Source organism: Chaetura pelagica, unplaced genomic scaffold (assembly GCF_000747805.2).
Source record: "Chaetura pelagica isolate M959 unplaced genomic scaffold, ChaPel_1.0 scaffold314, whole genome shotgun sequence".
Classification (NCBI taxonomy): Eukaryota; Metazoa; Chordata; class Aves; order Apodiformes; family Apodidae; genus Chaetura; species Chaetura pelagica.
Genome location: NW_009953218.1, coordinates 503966 through 519929, shown reverse-complemented (window position 1 = coordinate 519929; position 15964 = coordinate 503966). Strand labels below are relative to the sequence as shown.

Here is a 15964-nt window from a genome sequence, read left to right as displayed (position 1 = left end):
CATTCAGTTAATTCCTCAGTCTCTTCCTTGCTTTTCAGCTGACTCCTCAAAAGAATAACTTGCTGCCCTTCATTTCAGGCCAGCCAAAGTGGTGCTTCTAAGATACACCTTTCTTGCAGATACTTCACCACTCCTTTTTCATCTCCCTGTACTGCCATCCATCTGATGTGCTAAATGCAGGATCTTCTCACTTGTAAGACTTCAATCCTGCATAAACCTCATCTCCATTCCTTCATGTCAAACCATCTCACCTCTGTCCTGCTTCTGATGCCCCTTCCTGCTCCATGGTGCTATAAAACAGGCTCCCACACTTCTCTTATATCCACCTCTAACTTTCATCTCTTCCCAGTGGTGACCTCTGTGAGATTCTTCCCCTCAACTCTTGACCTCCAAATTGTCCAGACTGGCTATGGTATGGGCTATAACTGCCCTACACTGGCTCTGCTTCAGTTCTGGCTTAGTATAAACACCACCAGTGCATGGTTTCTGAAAGGCTTCCCTACTCAGCTATATACCAACTGAGAGCAATACATTAAGCCTTTGTTTAAAGTGATCTACAGCTGCCATCCACAGGAAGAAGATGTATGAGGAAGAGCTGTCTGCCTGCTCAAGGGATGGTGGCCAGTGACTAGGGCCCTTCTCACCACCTAGATGCTTCCCTTTTGATGCCTGCTGAAATCTGAAAATAATTCATAAGTTGGCAAGTTACTGACAGGTGGAGAAATGCCATCAAGTTGAAAAGAGAAATGCATTTCTCTGGGCCAAGAAGGTCAATTAATAATATTAATCACTTACATGCTGTAAACACTTTCTAGTTAGTGAGCTCCTCCCAGTAGTAAGTACTTGTGGGGCTAAGGGCACAGACAAAAATCTGACAATACACCATGGATCACAGCCACACACTAGTCACTTACTCTGAAGCTGGCTGTGAAATGCAAAAGATGATTCCAGAAAAAAAATAAATCAGGATATTATGGGGATAACATTCCTACTAACACAGGGGAAAATAAGCCCAGCAGATGAACGTGTACAAATTAGCACGTGCAGTCTGTAGCTATACAGCCAATATATAAAAATTGTTTTCATTAAACATATATACCAATTATGTATAAGTAATTACAAACAACATCTAAGTTGCACACATTAATGTGCTCAGCTTCATGCATGCAATTATACATTAATTGCACATATGCCTTTGTTCACGAGCCACTTCAGTTCTCAGGGTGATACTTTTCTAATAGCAGCATTTCTGGCTCATGTAGCCTTTAGATTCTACAACTGTTCACGCACTCAGGGACACATTATTTGAGTCTCTGAGAGCTTTCAAGAAAACGTGGGAAAATTTGTGAAAATTCAGGCAAATGTTCATTGTACCCATCCTTCAATTTTTATGAGAACCAAATTTTACAGATTTAACCATGTGGCACTTTCCCACGTGGGTCTGTATATTCTGACATTTCAGTATTTCATGGATAGGAATTTTTTCTGTCACCAATGTCAGACATTCTGGCTTTTGAATATTAGCAGCTCAGGCTATTAAAGTATGTGCTGGGCAATTTGTGCTTCTTCCTCCTTGCAAATCAGGTTTATTCTCCCAGGTAAAAATAGCCAAACTTTAAAGCATTAAAATAAGAGAAGGGAAATAGCTCTTTTTTCTTACTAAGATTTATGGAAAAATATTTTGATAGTAACTTACTAGTTTTTACAATTACAAAATAAAGTTGATGGCCCCATAATTGTTAATATTAAAAAAAAAAAAAAAAGTTAATTAAAGAACTAAAAATAACTAAAAACTGCTCATGCTTCTGTTTTCTATTAAAAACTTTGAACATTTCTCCACTTCTTGCTCACTTGGAAGGTTTTCATCGGAACTAATCATTTTATTGTCAAAAATACTGTCTTATTGTATTTCTTCAGCCAGTTAAAACAAGCTGAGTGAGCAAAAAGAGTGAAGGTTATGTGTTGCGTTCCTCGCATGCCTCGAGTTCCTACTAAAGCTATTATCTGTAACAAGGCAGATATTAAACAGATACAAGTCAACAGCTTCATCTTAAAACACATTTTTAAAAATGGTTTAAAAATGGAATAGACAAATAACAATCTTTTCAATAAAATTCAGTGGAAACACTGACTGTCCGAAGTCACATGGTGGCCCTCCCGGAGGGACCAATAAAATGTGAATCTCTGTTGCCCCAAAGCTGAGCACAGATGCTGTTTGACACGATTTGGGTAAATGGGCTTCTGCAGAAGAGCCAAGTTGTCTGTACGAACTGTCTCCCAACATGGAACATTTAAACAAAATGAAGTTATTTCTTCTAGCTTCCCTGCCCAAGCAGCAGAATGGCAGAGCTGTGATGGTATAACTGCTGATAAAAGTATGTTGGATGCTTATAGATTTTTCCACTGTCTGACCGATTCTTTTGGTAAAACAACTGAGGGATATATTTTTCTTAAACAAATTACTTTTACTATAAACCTTGTCTTTTTTAAGGTGAACAAAAGGACTGCCTCGTTGCATTCAATTATTCATATTGAAAAATGATTTTTAGAGTAAAATGGCACTCATAATGTATTCTATAGACTTACATGCACTAATTGAAAACAAAATGAAACCATAAGGATCACATGTTCTGGTATGTTTAATAAGAACTGAACTGTTTGTATGTCTTTGTTAGACCTGTAGTATACTCAAGGGGTCGTATAGGTCTTCCTGCCCTTACATGTCTTGTTAGGATACAAATTTCTGTGTGGATCTATTTATTACATTTGAGCTATTAAACCAGTCTTAAAAAGCTTTGCTTCTTTCATTTAGTTTGCTAATGAGCTGTAAAAGCTAAAAAAGTTATGCTAAGGTTGTGTTGGGTAGTTGTTTATGTTAGGTTCCTCTGCTGTGGGTACCCTCTCAGAGCAGCTGGCAGCAAGGCATCTAAGGGAGTTATAAAAATGGGACAAGCTCTCCTTTATATTGCACTGGTCACCAGTCTTCTTTTAACATGAAAAAACATGAATGACCACTCCATACTCACCTTCTCCTTGCTATCACTGTCTTATATTCCCCCAAAATGCGTAGCATTTTTGTTTCAAACCTGAATTTCCTCTGCCTCATCACTATCATTAAATCCTGCTGTAACTTCTTTGAAGTCCATTTTAATTTTACTACCCTAGGTAATTCAGTATCATCGTCAAACTTTGCTGCCTTACTATGTATTCCCTTTTCCAGATGACTTATGAACATCTTGGTCAGCACCTGCTCCAGAAGAGATGACCCTGCGACTCCACTTGTGACCTCCTTTTACTCTGAGAAGAAACCGTATAGCAAACAAATCCTTCCAGTGCTACACAGTGTTGATTCCACCACCATATTGCACTTGTTCACGTTTCTATTAGCTCCTTTCTTTATTATACTTCCTTCCAGTTTCTCTGATATAGACACCAGATTTATAGGCCTGCAGTTCTTTGGATCACTTCTGCAGCCCTTCTGAAAAATTCCTGTTACTTCTACCCTCTGATTCTTCAGTTACTGAGGCCCAAGTGCTAGGTTACACCTGCCCAGTTAATACATCAGTAATCTCATACATGAACACTTTTAGGATTCCTGGGTGAATACCGGCTTATTCCAGTGACTAGCATTTATTTATTTGTCCTAGAATCTCTTCCATTAATGCTTCAATATCAGACAGATCCTCCAGTGACCTACTTGAATCTACTCTTGCCATAAAGGTAGTAGGTAGGTAAATTCCCTAAGTTCTATGGTCAACATAGATATTGCAGTCACTTGTCTCCTGTTGCTTCACCTTGTCATATCCGTTTTCTACCCTTTTGATCTTCTATTGATCCTTGCAGTCTTTGTTAAGCTTTCCCCTTTCCAATAATTTAAAAATGAACTTATATAATTTGAACCCTTTTTTGGCCTGCCTTATTGAGCTTTCACATTGAACTGGCTTCAGTTTATGGTCCCTTTAAAGAATGTCTCCTTATTTCTGTCGGCCTCCTTCATCTAGCTGTTCTGCAACATCAATATTTTTCAGGTCTTCTTAAAATAATATTTAATAATGTGTTTTCCCTGACTGAGCTTTTCTGCTATGACTTGTTTCTATGTGGCCACTGTCTTCATTTTAGATTCTTAGCATTTTGAATACTGTATACACTTGTAAGATACTTCTTTTTTGTTTGTTTTGTTTATTTGTTTTGGTTTTGGTTTTTGCCTCTCTTTTTGTGGTGTCCCTGTCTGCTCCAAAAAGTCATTTATAGTGACTAAAAATTTAGTCTTAAAATTACAAATGTACATGATGTTTATATGGGACTAAACAACATCTCCAAGTATTCCTGTTCTCTGTCATCACAGCCTTTATGATCTCACTGAAACTGTCACAGTGTTACAGTCCTGGCTCTTTGTACTGTATCTCTAATATAACATTTATCCCATCTATGAAAGAGACTTCAAACCAAAAGGAATCTACATTATCCAGGGACATAACTCACTGACTTAACTGTCTTCAGTGCATAAACATAAAACACCACCTTGGAACAATCTAATCTGCTCTTCAGAAGTTATTTGTACCTTGACACTAAAGTGTTGCCCCATCATATTTACTCACAGTTTCTGTTGTGACAATTATGTCAAAACCCCTCATTTAAAGCTTGTTGTTAAACTTACCATGAATTCTGTTTGAAGCAAATGAGAACATGCAACTGCATCTCGAAGCTGTTGCCGTGTCAGGACGCGGCCGGCCGACTGCAGGTATTCCATGGCTACTTTTTCTCGTGGGGTTGGTACAGCAACAAAAGGCTCAACACTTCCCAAACTGCTCATATCCAGAGTCAGTGAGACATTGGAGCCTCGCCTGTGGTAGAAAATAATGAAAACAGTCTGATCTGTATTACTGTAAGCCCTATACTCATGAATCATACAATCGTAGAATGGTTTGAGTTGGAAGGCACTTCAATATCATCGAGTTTCAATCCACCTGCATGGGCTGGGACACCTCCCACTAGATCAAGTTACTCAGGGCCCCATCCAACCTGGTCTTGAACACTTCCAGGGATGGTGTTTCGAGAATTTTTCTGGGCAGCCTGTTCCACTGTCTCACCACCTTCACAGTGAAGAATTTCCTCCTTATATCTAACCCAAATCTCCCCTCTTCCACTTTTGATCCATTACTCCTTGTCCTCTCATTACAAGCCCTTGCAAAAAATCCCTCCCCAGCTTTCCTGTAGGCTCCATTCAAGCACTGGAAGACTGCTATAAGGTCTCCCGGCAGTCTTCTCTTCTTCTGGCTGAACAGCTCCAACTCTCTCAGCCTGTCCTTGTAGGAGAGGTGCTCCAGCCCTCTGATCATCTTTGTGGCCCTCCTTTGGACTCATCTGAACACCTCCATGTCCTTCTTGTTTTAGGTGCTCTAGAACTATACACAGTACTCCAGGTGGGGTCTCACAAGAACCGAGTAAAACGGGAGAATAACCTCTCTTGACATACTGGCTACTGACCCTGTGTTATTTTTGCACCCTTTGTAGTCACTGGTAAACTCAGCTGTGCACAGACTGCAACACTGGTTTCACTGAAAGCACTATGTGGTCAGAAAATGAGATTTTTCATGTCACCCTACCTCTTGAATCTAACATCTGACTCTGAAAGAGCAGTGTGCTAGGGAGAAACTATTTGGATTATTCTTAGAAGAAGAAACTGCTCCCTATATGGTACATAATCTTTATAGATGTCAAATGTGAAAGAGGTATCTTAGTGAGGAAGACATGTTTCACAGAAAAAAAATAAAAGGGGGGGAATATACTTCTGATACATAAAACAAACTGGAAATGAATTCACAGTTTTGTAAGCTGTATGTTTAAGAATCTACTAAAATTAAATACACTGAATGGAGGAGAAAAACAAGTGATAAAATCATCATAAATAAGTAGAAAGGCAGTGCAAACATAATGACTATTGAGACAGTGAACAATGTCTCACATTAGGTAAGAGAAGGGAGAGGCAATAAACCTATATCCCAGGAGGAAGAATGGTCACAGACTTACAGGAGTTATTTGGAAATGCCAAACATCTTGTGCAGGAAAATCAAATTCATCAAAATTTCACATTTCTATGGAAAATAAATTTGGATTCAACAACACCTTTGAGCTGCAATACAGAAATGAAGCACATTTCTGTGTGCATGGCACGAGTGCTACGTTTTTTTGTCACTTTCTACAAACAACACTTAAGAATATTGTCTTCTTTCATACTTTCAGTGCATTGATCAAATGTTACCTACTTGACCCTTAACTTCAGCCATATTGATTACAATAAATCCATGCTCTAAGAATTGTAATGACTAAGCACACTTTTGTAGGCATTAATCAAAGTGGTTTTTTACTGATCAGAAATCAGTAGGATAAGACTGTACAACTCAGCTGCCTCTGAATTGGGCTTCAGATGCCCAGCTCAGTGTAAACGTCTCTAACATTTACCAAGGAGCTATGCATATAGAGAGATAATAATGTAAATTTCATTCCTACCTCTGCGCATTATCACCTCTCCTTTAACGTATGCTTACAGGGGAGTCCTTTAAACTCTTAGTGCTCTACCATGTTCCAACATACACAAGCACAACATAACACCTTTGTCCCAACTCTCTCGTAACAGTCATCCAGAGAGATCAGAATACAACTCTACACCTTGCTGGTTTTAAAATGCTGTATGTCAGTGACTAACCATTTACTGGTTAATCCATTATCTGGTGACTCCAGTTTTCCTACTGGCACTCTTGAGAGGTTGGAAGCATTTCTTAGCATCAAGAGAACTCCTGCTGGGTGAGTGTGACCCTACACCGCTCTAGATACTGGGATGTTAAGGTACAACTGTCCCTTTTGTAGTAATACCACAAACTATTGTAAATATCACACAGATATTTACATCAGATGGTACCTGTGAGGCAGCTGCTATTAATGCTTTCCTCCAAAAGTTGCTTGTGTTAATGATTGCTCTTTACTGCCCTATTGATATCCATGGGCTGCCCATAGGTATTTGTATGCACACATACTTGACTAAATTATTTGTCTTTTCAGATGTTGGGACTCTTAGTGCTGGTGTTGCTGTTCTGTTTTCTGCTTTTCTGCAATCAGAATAAGTACTCTTAGGGTTTATTGCTTTCTTCTTTGTTTGTAACCATATTAACAGTTTTGTTTTTGCCTCTGACACAACTATGATGCACTCCCCTTCCTCTTACACACGTCAACAGATCCTTCAGTAATTTTCCTTTAAATTAAACCGTTGCTATCATGTCAGATTGCATGAATAGAAATTACTTCACTCATCCACCTGTCACTTAGCAAAACACAAAACAACAATGACCAAGAGACAAGACCATTTGGTGAAATCAGTGAATCTCCTATTGTGCCAAACAGTCCACAAGCATATTTCAGCTTAGGTGATGGGTGGGTGATAGTGAGAGCTTTGCTGCCCAGGCCCACAGATGGTATTTGGGTCAGTGACAGAAGCAGGGGTGGGATAGGTAAGATGGAGCCAAGTTGGCTGCAATTATCTGGCTGCCTCTGGGGGTATACGGGGACAATCTCTGTTGGCAGAGGGAAGTAGATGGGTGTATGCTGGGAGTATACCCATCCCAGCTCCCCAGGGACTGCCCCCACCTGCAGGGGAATCACCCCCCCAACTCCACACTGGTTCTCAAGGAAAACATCCTGTTAGACTGCTTTCTCACAAAAATCCTCCTTCAAATCATCTCTTCTAACCACAACTTGCAATTTATTCCATGGAAAAAGGCAATCCCTCAAACAGGTGGCTCTGAGGGTGTATATAGCCAATCCAATCTTTTGAAAACAATCCAGAAATCCACAGGTGTAAAATGAACCTCCCCAAAACTGCTCAGGTTACCTTTGGTGAAGAAATCAGTAGCAATTTAGACCCAGGCATACTTCTGGAATAGCCTACTGAGATTTCCTAATATAGAGGAGAAGTATTTACATTGTTCAGTAACAAAGTAGAGTGAAAATGTTAATATTTTCTTTGGCTTTTACACTTTAATAACTGACAGTCTTGGCAAAAAGGCTATTTCCTTTTTAACAACAACAAAAAACATACCTGATCTAATTATAACTTTGAGTTTACAGCTTTTACCATTTATGGGAATTACTGATGAATACCGGTGTTGAGATTCAAATTACTTACTCTGGAAAGAAGAAATAGTTTTTAGATGCATGTTTAACACATTAAAAGCTACACATTGAATAAAATTTGAATGCAGAGCGGAAAATAATTACCTAAAGGATTGTGGTCTTTTTAGAAAGTCCGTAAGAGGATATACGATAGAAAATAAGTAAAATGGTAAATCTTCCATAAAAACAGGCATCTCAAAGAACACTTTTGAAGAAGCATGCTTCAGTTAATAAAAAGATTTCAATAATGTTTACTTTAGCAATACCAACTATTGCCAATATTCACAGCAATCCCCTAGACTTCTTTACTTCATTCAAGACTGTGCTGAGGAATAGGGCTGAAAATAGGACATTTTGCCCTGTCTTGAAAGATAAGGGGAGGCCTGAACATGTCATGCACTTGTATGTCCCAAAACAAGATGCTTATGATCTTAGATTCTGCTCTGGACTTCCTTGAATTCTCTATGTTTCTCCAACAGTTACATTCTTCACTTTCTGTAGAAAAGAGTAGAAAGCAAGAATTCTCTTCTCTTTTACTACCTGGGTGGAAAGAAGTTGGGTAGTCAGCCCACCTTTTCCCACCTTATTGGAGGAACCTCATGAGGCTGGCCACAGAGCAACAAGGAGGTATCACCTAAAAAAAAGGCTGGTTTTGGTAACCAACCCTTATCTCCAGTAGGTTTTGAATAAAGAAATCACAATCAGATCCATGACACTTCAAGTCAGACAACTAATTTTTCTTCAACATATATTGTATACATACAGGTATCTTTACATTTCAAATCAGAGTGCAGGAGTCATACATATGGGTTTTCCCTTATATATGAATATTCACAACCCTTTTTTACCTTATAGATAACTTAATATTCTTTATGTTCCCTATGTTAATAGTCTGGGACAAATCAGAGAAGATTTTCTTATGATACACCTCCCCCAGCATTCCCTTGAGACTGTGTCTTGATGAGGAAGAGTATCATGTAGGGAATCTGAGGCATTGTAAGCATGTGTTACAACATTACATTGCAATCAGCATGAGACTAAATCTTCCAAAGCTGTACCAGCTGGGACAGCCACCTCATCACTAGGTACGTGAATAAGTGCAATCAGGAAACCACTTGTGTCTGTGTATTGTCTAGTATCCCAGAGGGAGTTTTACTGCATACTCAGAGCCCTCTTTTCAGTTGGGTAATAGGAACAAGTCTACTGATGAGAATCCACTGGAGTATTTTTAATAAAACATTTAGAGAAGAAGACTTTATTACAGACCATGATTTAAAAAAAAAAAAAAAAAAAAAAAAGAGAAAAAAAAAAGATTAATGTGATGTTTGTTCAAAAACTGTCAAAAGGAAGCTCCACCTGTCCACCTTGGAGGGCCACCAGGTTACTAAAGCCTATTAATCATTAGCAAGGTCATTTCCAGGTTTTCCCTGGCCCTAAAATTAAGCCAGATCTGGTGATTATGAAAACCCAATTACTGGCACGTTTTCCCAGTTGTTTATTTTAGCTGGGTAATTTCTTTAAATACACGTTCCCATGTTTATTCAGCACTCCTGAAAAATGCAACGCCCAAATCCCGAGTCCTCAGCTTCTCATTCTTTCTAGTGGTTTTGGAAGTGGCAGTGATGGCTCCTGTCCTCCAAGAGCCATTGCCCTCTGACCCCAGCATTGCAGAGGCGGGAGGTGCTTCCTTCTGCGCCCCAGGTCCTCCGTCCCTCTGCCCGGCTCCTGCGGCCGCGGCGGGAGCTGTGTCAGCCAGGCAGGTGGAAGGAAGCCATTAATTAGTGGGAAGAGCAGTGCTGGCTGCAGTGGCTGGGGAGGGAGTTTGCTTTGAGTCCTCAGATCCTGCTTGAGGCAGGAGACGCTCCGCAGACCGGCACTCCCTGGGTTTTACTGCACGACAAATGGAAAAACACCCTGATTCCCCTGTGTGTTTTATTTCTCTAGAGCTCACAGTCTAGGCCTAACATGGGTCCTCATTCCTTTCCCTTGGAGGCCATAGAATCATAGAATCCTTAAGGTTGGAAGAGACCTTAAAGATCATCAAGTTCCAGCCCCCCTGCCATGAGCAGGGAACCCCACCACTAGATCAGGTTGCACAAAAACGTGTCCAACCCTGCCTTAAAAACCCCCAGGGCCGGGGCATCAACAGCCTCCCTGGGCAACCCATTCCAGTTACTCACCACTCTTAGAGTGAAGAATTTCTTCCTAATATCTAACCTGAATCTCTTCTCTTTCATTTTAAAACCATTACCCCTTGTCCTATCACTATCTTCTCTGGTGAAAAGCCCCTCCCCATCTTTCTTATAGGCCCCTTTCAAGTACTGGAAGGTGCTATAAGGTCTCCTCGGAGCCTTCTCTTCTCCAGGCTGAACAGCCCTAACTCTCTCAGCCTGTGTTCATAGCAGAGCTGCTCCAGGCCTTTGATCTTCTTAGTCCATCTCATTGTCAAACGTGCTGAACTCAGGTGGGTTTTGCACTGTTGCAATTGCACTGGGAGAGCACAGTTAGGCACGTGGTTTCTGCTACTTAACACCTTCCAGGTGCCAGATTTCTGCTTATCTAGTCTGACATTTCAGTAGAGTAATTCAAGAAAAAAAAAAAAAAAGAAAATTGTATATTTACTCTTCGGTGAACACAGGCTGAGAGAACTGGGGCTGTTCAGCCTGGAGAAGAGAAGGCTCTGGGGAGACCCTATACTGGCCTTCCAGTACCTGAAGGGGCTACAGAAAAGCTGGGGAGGGTTGTTTTACAAGGGCTTGTAGTGATAGGACAAGCGGTAATGGCTTTAAACTGAAAGAGGGGAGATTTAGATCAGACATTAGGAAGAAATTCTTTACTACGAGGGTGGTGAGACACTGGAATGTTTCCCAGAGAAGCTGTGGATGCCCCCTCCCTGGAAATGTTCAAAGCCAGGTTGGATGGGAAACCTGATCCAGTGGGACATGTTTCTGCCCATGGCAGGGGGGTTGGAACTAGGTGATCTTTAAGGTAATTTCCAACTGAAATTATTCTACGATTCTATGAAAAAAAGGACAAATTAAAAAATATAGGTCTCAAATTTCTTGTTGCTTTTAAAAACACACAAGAGAAAACATGGTCATGTAGATAAACAAATGTGATAATGTAAAACTGCAGTGGGGTGTGAAAACCACAATAAATCAGAAAAGGTCATAATGTTATTTTTGTTATTAATTTTGTATTTCAACATAAAATGAATAAAAATAGGGCACTGCACAACTCCCATTGACTTATCAGGGAAACCAAACTGAAATACTCAAAAATCAGAAGCTGCAATCAACCAATGAAACAAGGCCAAATAATAATTAGTGTTAGAAGCAGGACTAAAACTCCAGATTCTCTAAATGTGTGACATTTCTCAAGTTACTTTAAGTCATTTTGCAATCAGTTGTCATAGGTAATTTTCCCTAAAGGAAATTGCTCTTCTACTGATTTTGAGTTGAGTATTATTTATGTCAATCATTTGCTTAAAAAACAACAAGAGCAGAGGAATACAAACTGATTTTGATAGAAAACCTGTAAGTGTGAATTTTAAATTACTTTGCTTTAATTTACTTACTTTGCATTAAAGGATAATATGCATTATGTCCAGTCTAAATTGATACAGCCTGAAAGGCCAATTCCATTCAGCTCCTGTTTGAGCTGAATTTTCCAGCCACTTTACTACGCATGAAAATAAAAAATGCATGGAATTCTTTGGAGCAGAGTTTCAACTTCAGCACTTTTATGTGTAGGTGGTTAAAAACTTGATCCTTACCCCTCTCCTGTGATCTTGTGACACACCAGTGCTACTTATAACACCAGAAGTTACCTACTGACCTCCTGTCATGTGTAGGAATGGTGGAACTTTTTTTCCAAAGCCTTATTTCTCTCACAGATAAACCTCTCTTTGGTCTGATTTTTATCTCTCCAGAGATCCTGGACAGATAGGCAGGTGTGTTAGCCTGATGCTTCTACAGCATGCTCAGCAATTCAATTGTTAATATTACTGATATTTATAATACTTCTACTCTTCTTCACAGTCACCTGCCCTTAAGATGAATCTTGTAGCCATTTGTGTGGGCAGCTCAATCTCACCAATGAGAGGACCGCATTTACAATGCAAAAGGGAGTAAGCTGGATATAACACCAAAGCACTTGTCACCACAAAGCCATAGCTGCAGGATAGATAAGCTCAGATCTGTAAAGGAGGCAACAGAGGGTGAAGTACATGCATCCTATGCATTGTCTTGGAAAACCCTACCATTTCTGCTTGTGTATGCTCTATTACAAGGCTCTTGCAGTATTCTAGTCTTGCATTATTCTTTTTTTACCACTTCTTTGTCAGTTGAAAAAATTATGCTGAAAGGGGAAGAAGAGGGATGTATGGCTGCTGTGAGGCAAGACTTCCAGTCCTTTGCAGCTTCCTAGCTACAAGAAAATGTCTAGCAGAACCCAGCAGCACCCTCCAGCACTCTCTGAATCCATAGAAACTGATCACAAGCCTCAGCTATAAAGTTTAAACAGGTTTCCTGGAAAGTAGAGGCCCTTCATGTTCTCTCCAGAGGGTCTGATCTTGTTCCCAGCCACAAGTGAGAGCAGGCCAATACTTTTAGCACTAAATTGCAAACAATTCTCAGGATCTACTCACAGCTCAGCATGTCAAAATGAACTGAGGAAATGGTTTTGACAAGTACTTCTGGACTAAGTTTTAAGCAATCAGTATCTGGTTAGGACAGGAATGGCTCAATATCCTGTAGAGGAAAACAGCTGACATGAGAGTAGTTTCAACTTTCCCTCTTTTAATCATGCTTTCTAATGTACTGCCAATTCACTCCTGTTCTGCCCTCGATAAGGCTTCTCCACTCGGCTAAGGGGAACTGACTGTTCAAAATGCAAAGCTTATACAGCCTCCCATCTTTTCCTGTAGATTATTTCTATAATCAAATTGCATTTTGTCACGCAAACGTCTCTCTCTTGATAAAATTGGGATGGTAAAATAAAGCTCCATTTCTGATTCATATTCACATATACACGCTTTCAGCATGAGTGAAAACTGAATTAAATGTTCAGAAGTAAAATTAAATGAAGATGCTAATTAGTTGTGCTTATTTGAATGCGTTTTTTTCAAAGAGCTGAATAAATGTTTACTAATTTATGGTTAATTTGCTTTAGATGGCAGAGCTTTAACTGAATGCAGTCTTGTGTATTGCTGTTATTATCTGCTTGCATAGCTGCATTGCACTGCTTCATACTGGAGGCCTCACTGCACAAACATACAGGATGACCTGCTCTCTCTCCAACTAATGCACGTGCTAATTTAAACCAAGTGTTGATGAATAGAAACAAAAGAGATTAAAATAATAGGGAAAGGGAAAAGATATCAGAGAGGAATAGCAATTAGCTGTTAGGGCTGCAGTGATTAAACAAACAACTTAATGAGCTCAGAGAATACATTTATTTAAGGTAAGCCAACAAGAACTGTTAAAACCCCTCCCATATTCTGGCTATCATACCTTTTGATTAGAAATTAAAACAAAAAAATTAAAAATTGCAAAATATTTTTGTCATTTTTGTATGAATTGCCTCCTTACAATTTCAGTTCATAAGTATTTCCATGATGCCTTGAAGAAGCTATAGGCAGACACCATCATTCCCATTTAGATCTCTCGTCTAGGTGCAAGGTCTGATTACTTTTCCCAGCACATGCAAGGCTCACTTCTTTGCTAAGCACTCCAGCCTGCCTAGAGGGTAGTTGCCTGCAGTATTCAGAGCTGTAGCCTAAAAGAACTGATTGAAAAAAGGAGAATGGAGAGGTCCAACACTACAGCACTAGCTTCTAGGAACATTTTTTTAAGACTGCTTAACTGAGATTTTTTGCTGTTTCATCAGCCCTCTAGTAAAAAATAAATAATGGATGGATCTTAGATTTTTTAGCTTTTAGGTGAAAAAAATGTGTCTTTTTTTTTCCCCCCCAATAACAGGAGCCTTATCAATAACTCCATTTAGCTTAATGCATTTCATACAAATTAATCTCTTAAGCACAAAATCTACCACCATTCTGCACCTGATGCTTATTTAAGGAATATAATGTACACCCTTTAAATCCAAACAAGCAAATACATAATCTAGTCACACATTAATGTCCTTCAATGTTCTTTTGAGACTAAGAAAAGACAGCTGATCTGTAAAAAGATGTGTAGAAAGATTCTTAATGTAAATGGGCAGTATCTTCAGACAGTATCAGTAAGAGAAATTTTTGTGTGTGTGTGTCTTGAAGATTAATCAGTACAATTAGTTCTTTCCTGGTGAGTTTGCCATTTGGAAAAGACAGGAAGGAACATCTGGGAAAAGAGGCGTTTACTATACCCTGTCAACCTTAAGATAATAAAAAAGCACATTCCTTGTTTATTTGACTTAGTCTTCATTATCTTTAAACTACTGAAGTGTCACACAGAAGATTTCTAAGCAGACAAATGAGTTGTTAGTGCACTTTGAAAGAAATTACTGAGCAGCAGCAGTTCCTGAAGAATGCCAGATGGGCAGACCCACAGGATTGCTCCACACAGTGGACACAGCCAAAGGGAGAGGCGGCACCGCCCCGCTCAGTCACACAGAGGAGAGTGCTAAGGCTGTCTCTGCTCACCAAAAAGCCTTTTAGCTCATGCACTTCAGAAGACGCAGTCTCATTTCCAGAGTGACTTATGTGCTTAAGTTACACTGCAAGATGATGAGATTTAGGCTGTTAGACAGGAACCATGTATGTGCACTTAAGTCTGATATTCAGCTGCTTCTGAAGTTTCCAGAGCTGACATCTAAGCTAAGTATATAAACCTTCCTCTCTTCCAAGCTTTTTGATTTACTTTAGTAGTCTGGCATTCCAGCCTTGCCTTCCATGGGAAAGCTTGCTCAGACAATTATGTTAATGTGCAAAGTGCCTGGATGCCCTTTGAAAATGAAGTTTGGGGAAATCCACGCAGACTTGCAATTTGAAATGGAGCAATGCTTTTAAAAGACAGCTATAAATGCATACCAAAGTGTATTTTATCTTGCACTTCAGAGATTACATAGACCTTTAAAAGAGGTGTTTTCAAGCTGTACACTCCCATTTAGGGCTGAGCTGCAGATGAGGAACAGGCAGGTAAGTGATTTGACACTCCTTTCTACAGAGCTCAGCATATGCCTTGAAGGTCACAGCTCTGGCCACTGCCTGAATTGCTCAGAGACATTCCTATAGGGAAGTGCATAGGCTGAGCTTTAGAAAAGGGAAACAAATCACTACCTCATCCTAGAGACGAAGGCATGGGCCAGAGTGAAGATTTTCTGGATCTACTCTTCCTCATACACACCATCAATGAGTCAGAAGAGACTGGACACTTCAGAGTGAAATAATTATAATTGATTCAGATTCACTGTTCTGTATTAGTAATGGATTCATGGCATAAAGAAACTCAAATAACTTGATTTAAATTAACTTCTGTGAATTTGATTAGAAGAGGGAAATGTGAGGACTCTGATAAAAGCAATGTTCCTCTACATGCATGTTACATTATGAAGTAAAGAGAAAGGAGGAGAAGTCATATCTGAAAGATAAACCAAACCCGACCTCTACCCGATCTATCTCAGTGCAAACGCTCTCAACACAAAGGGCTTCATACAGCTAATGATGTAACACGGGTTAGATTAATATACGTTGAAGGGATGTAGAAATATGAACATGAATTTGGTGTACTATGTAAGATGAAAGGTTGAACAGTATCCTGTTTTCAACAATGGCCAGCAAGGGGACGTTTAGGGAAAG

At 39.6% G+C, this 15964-nt stretch overlaps 1 protein-coding gene across 1 annotated transcript in view; it reads right to left on the bottom strand.

Moving 5' to 3' along the window:
- The window catches only part of PTPRR (protein tyrosine phosphatase, receptor type, R), a 160835-nt gene that overhangs the window by 32933 nt on the left and 111938 nt on the right, over positions 1-15964 (bottom strand). The window contains exon 8 of the mRNA XM_009997757.1: positions 4658-4844. Within this exon, the coding sequence (XP_009996059.1) occupies positions 4658-4844 (187 nt within the window). The remainder of the gene's footprint in view (positions 1-4657; positions 4845-15964) is intronic.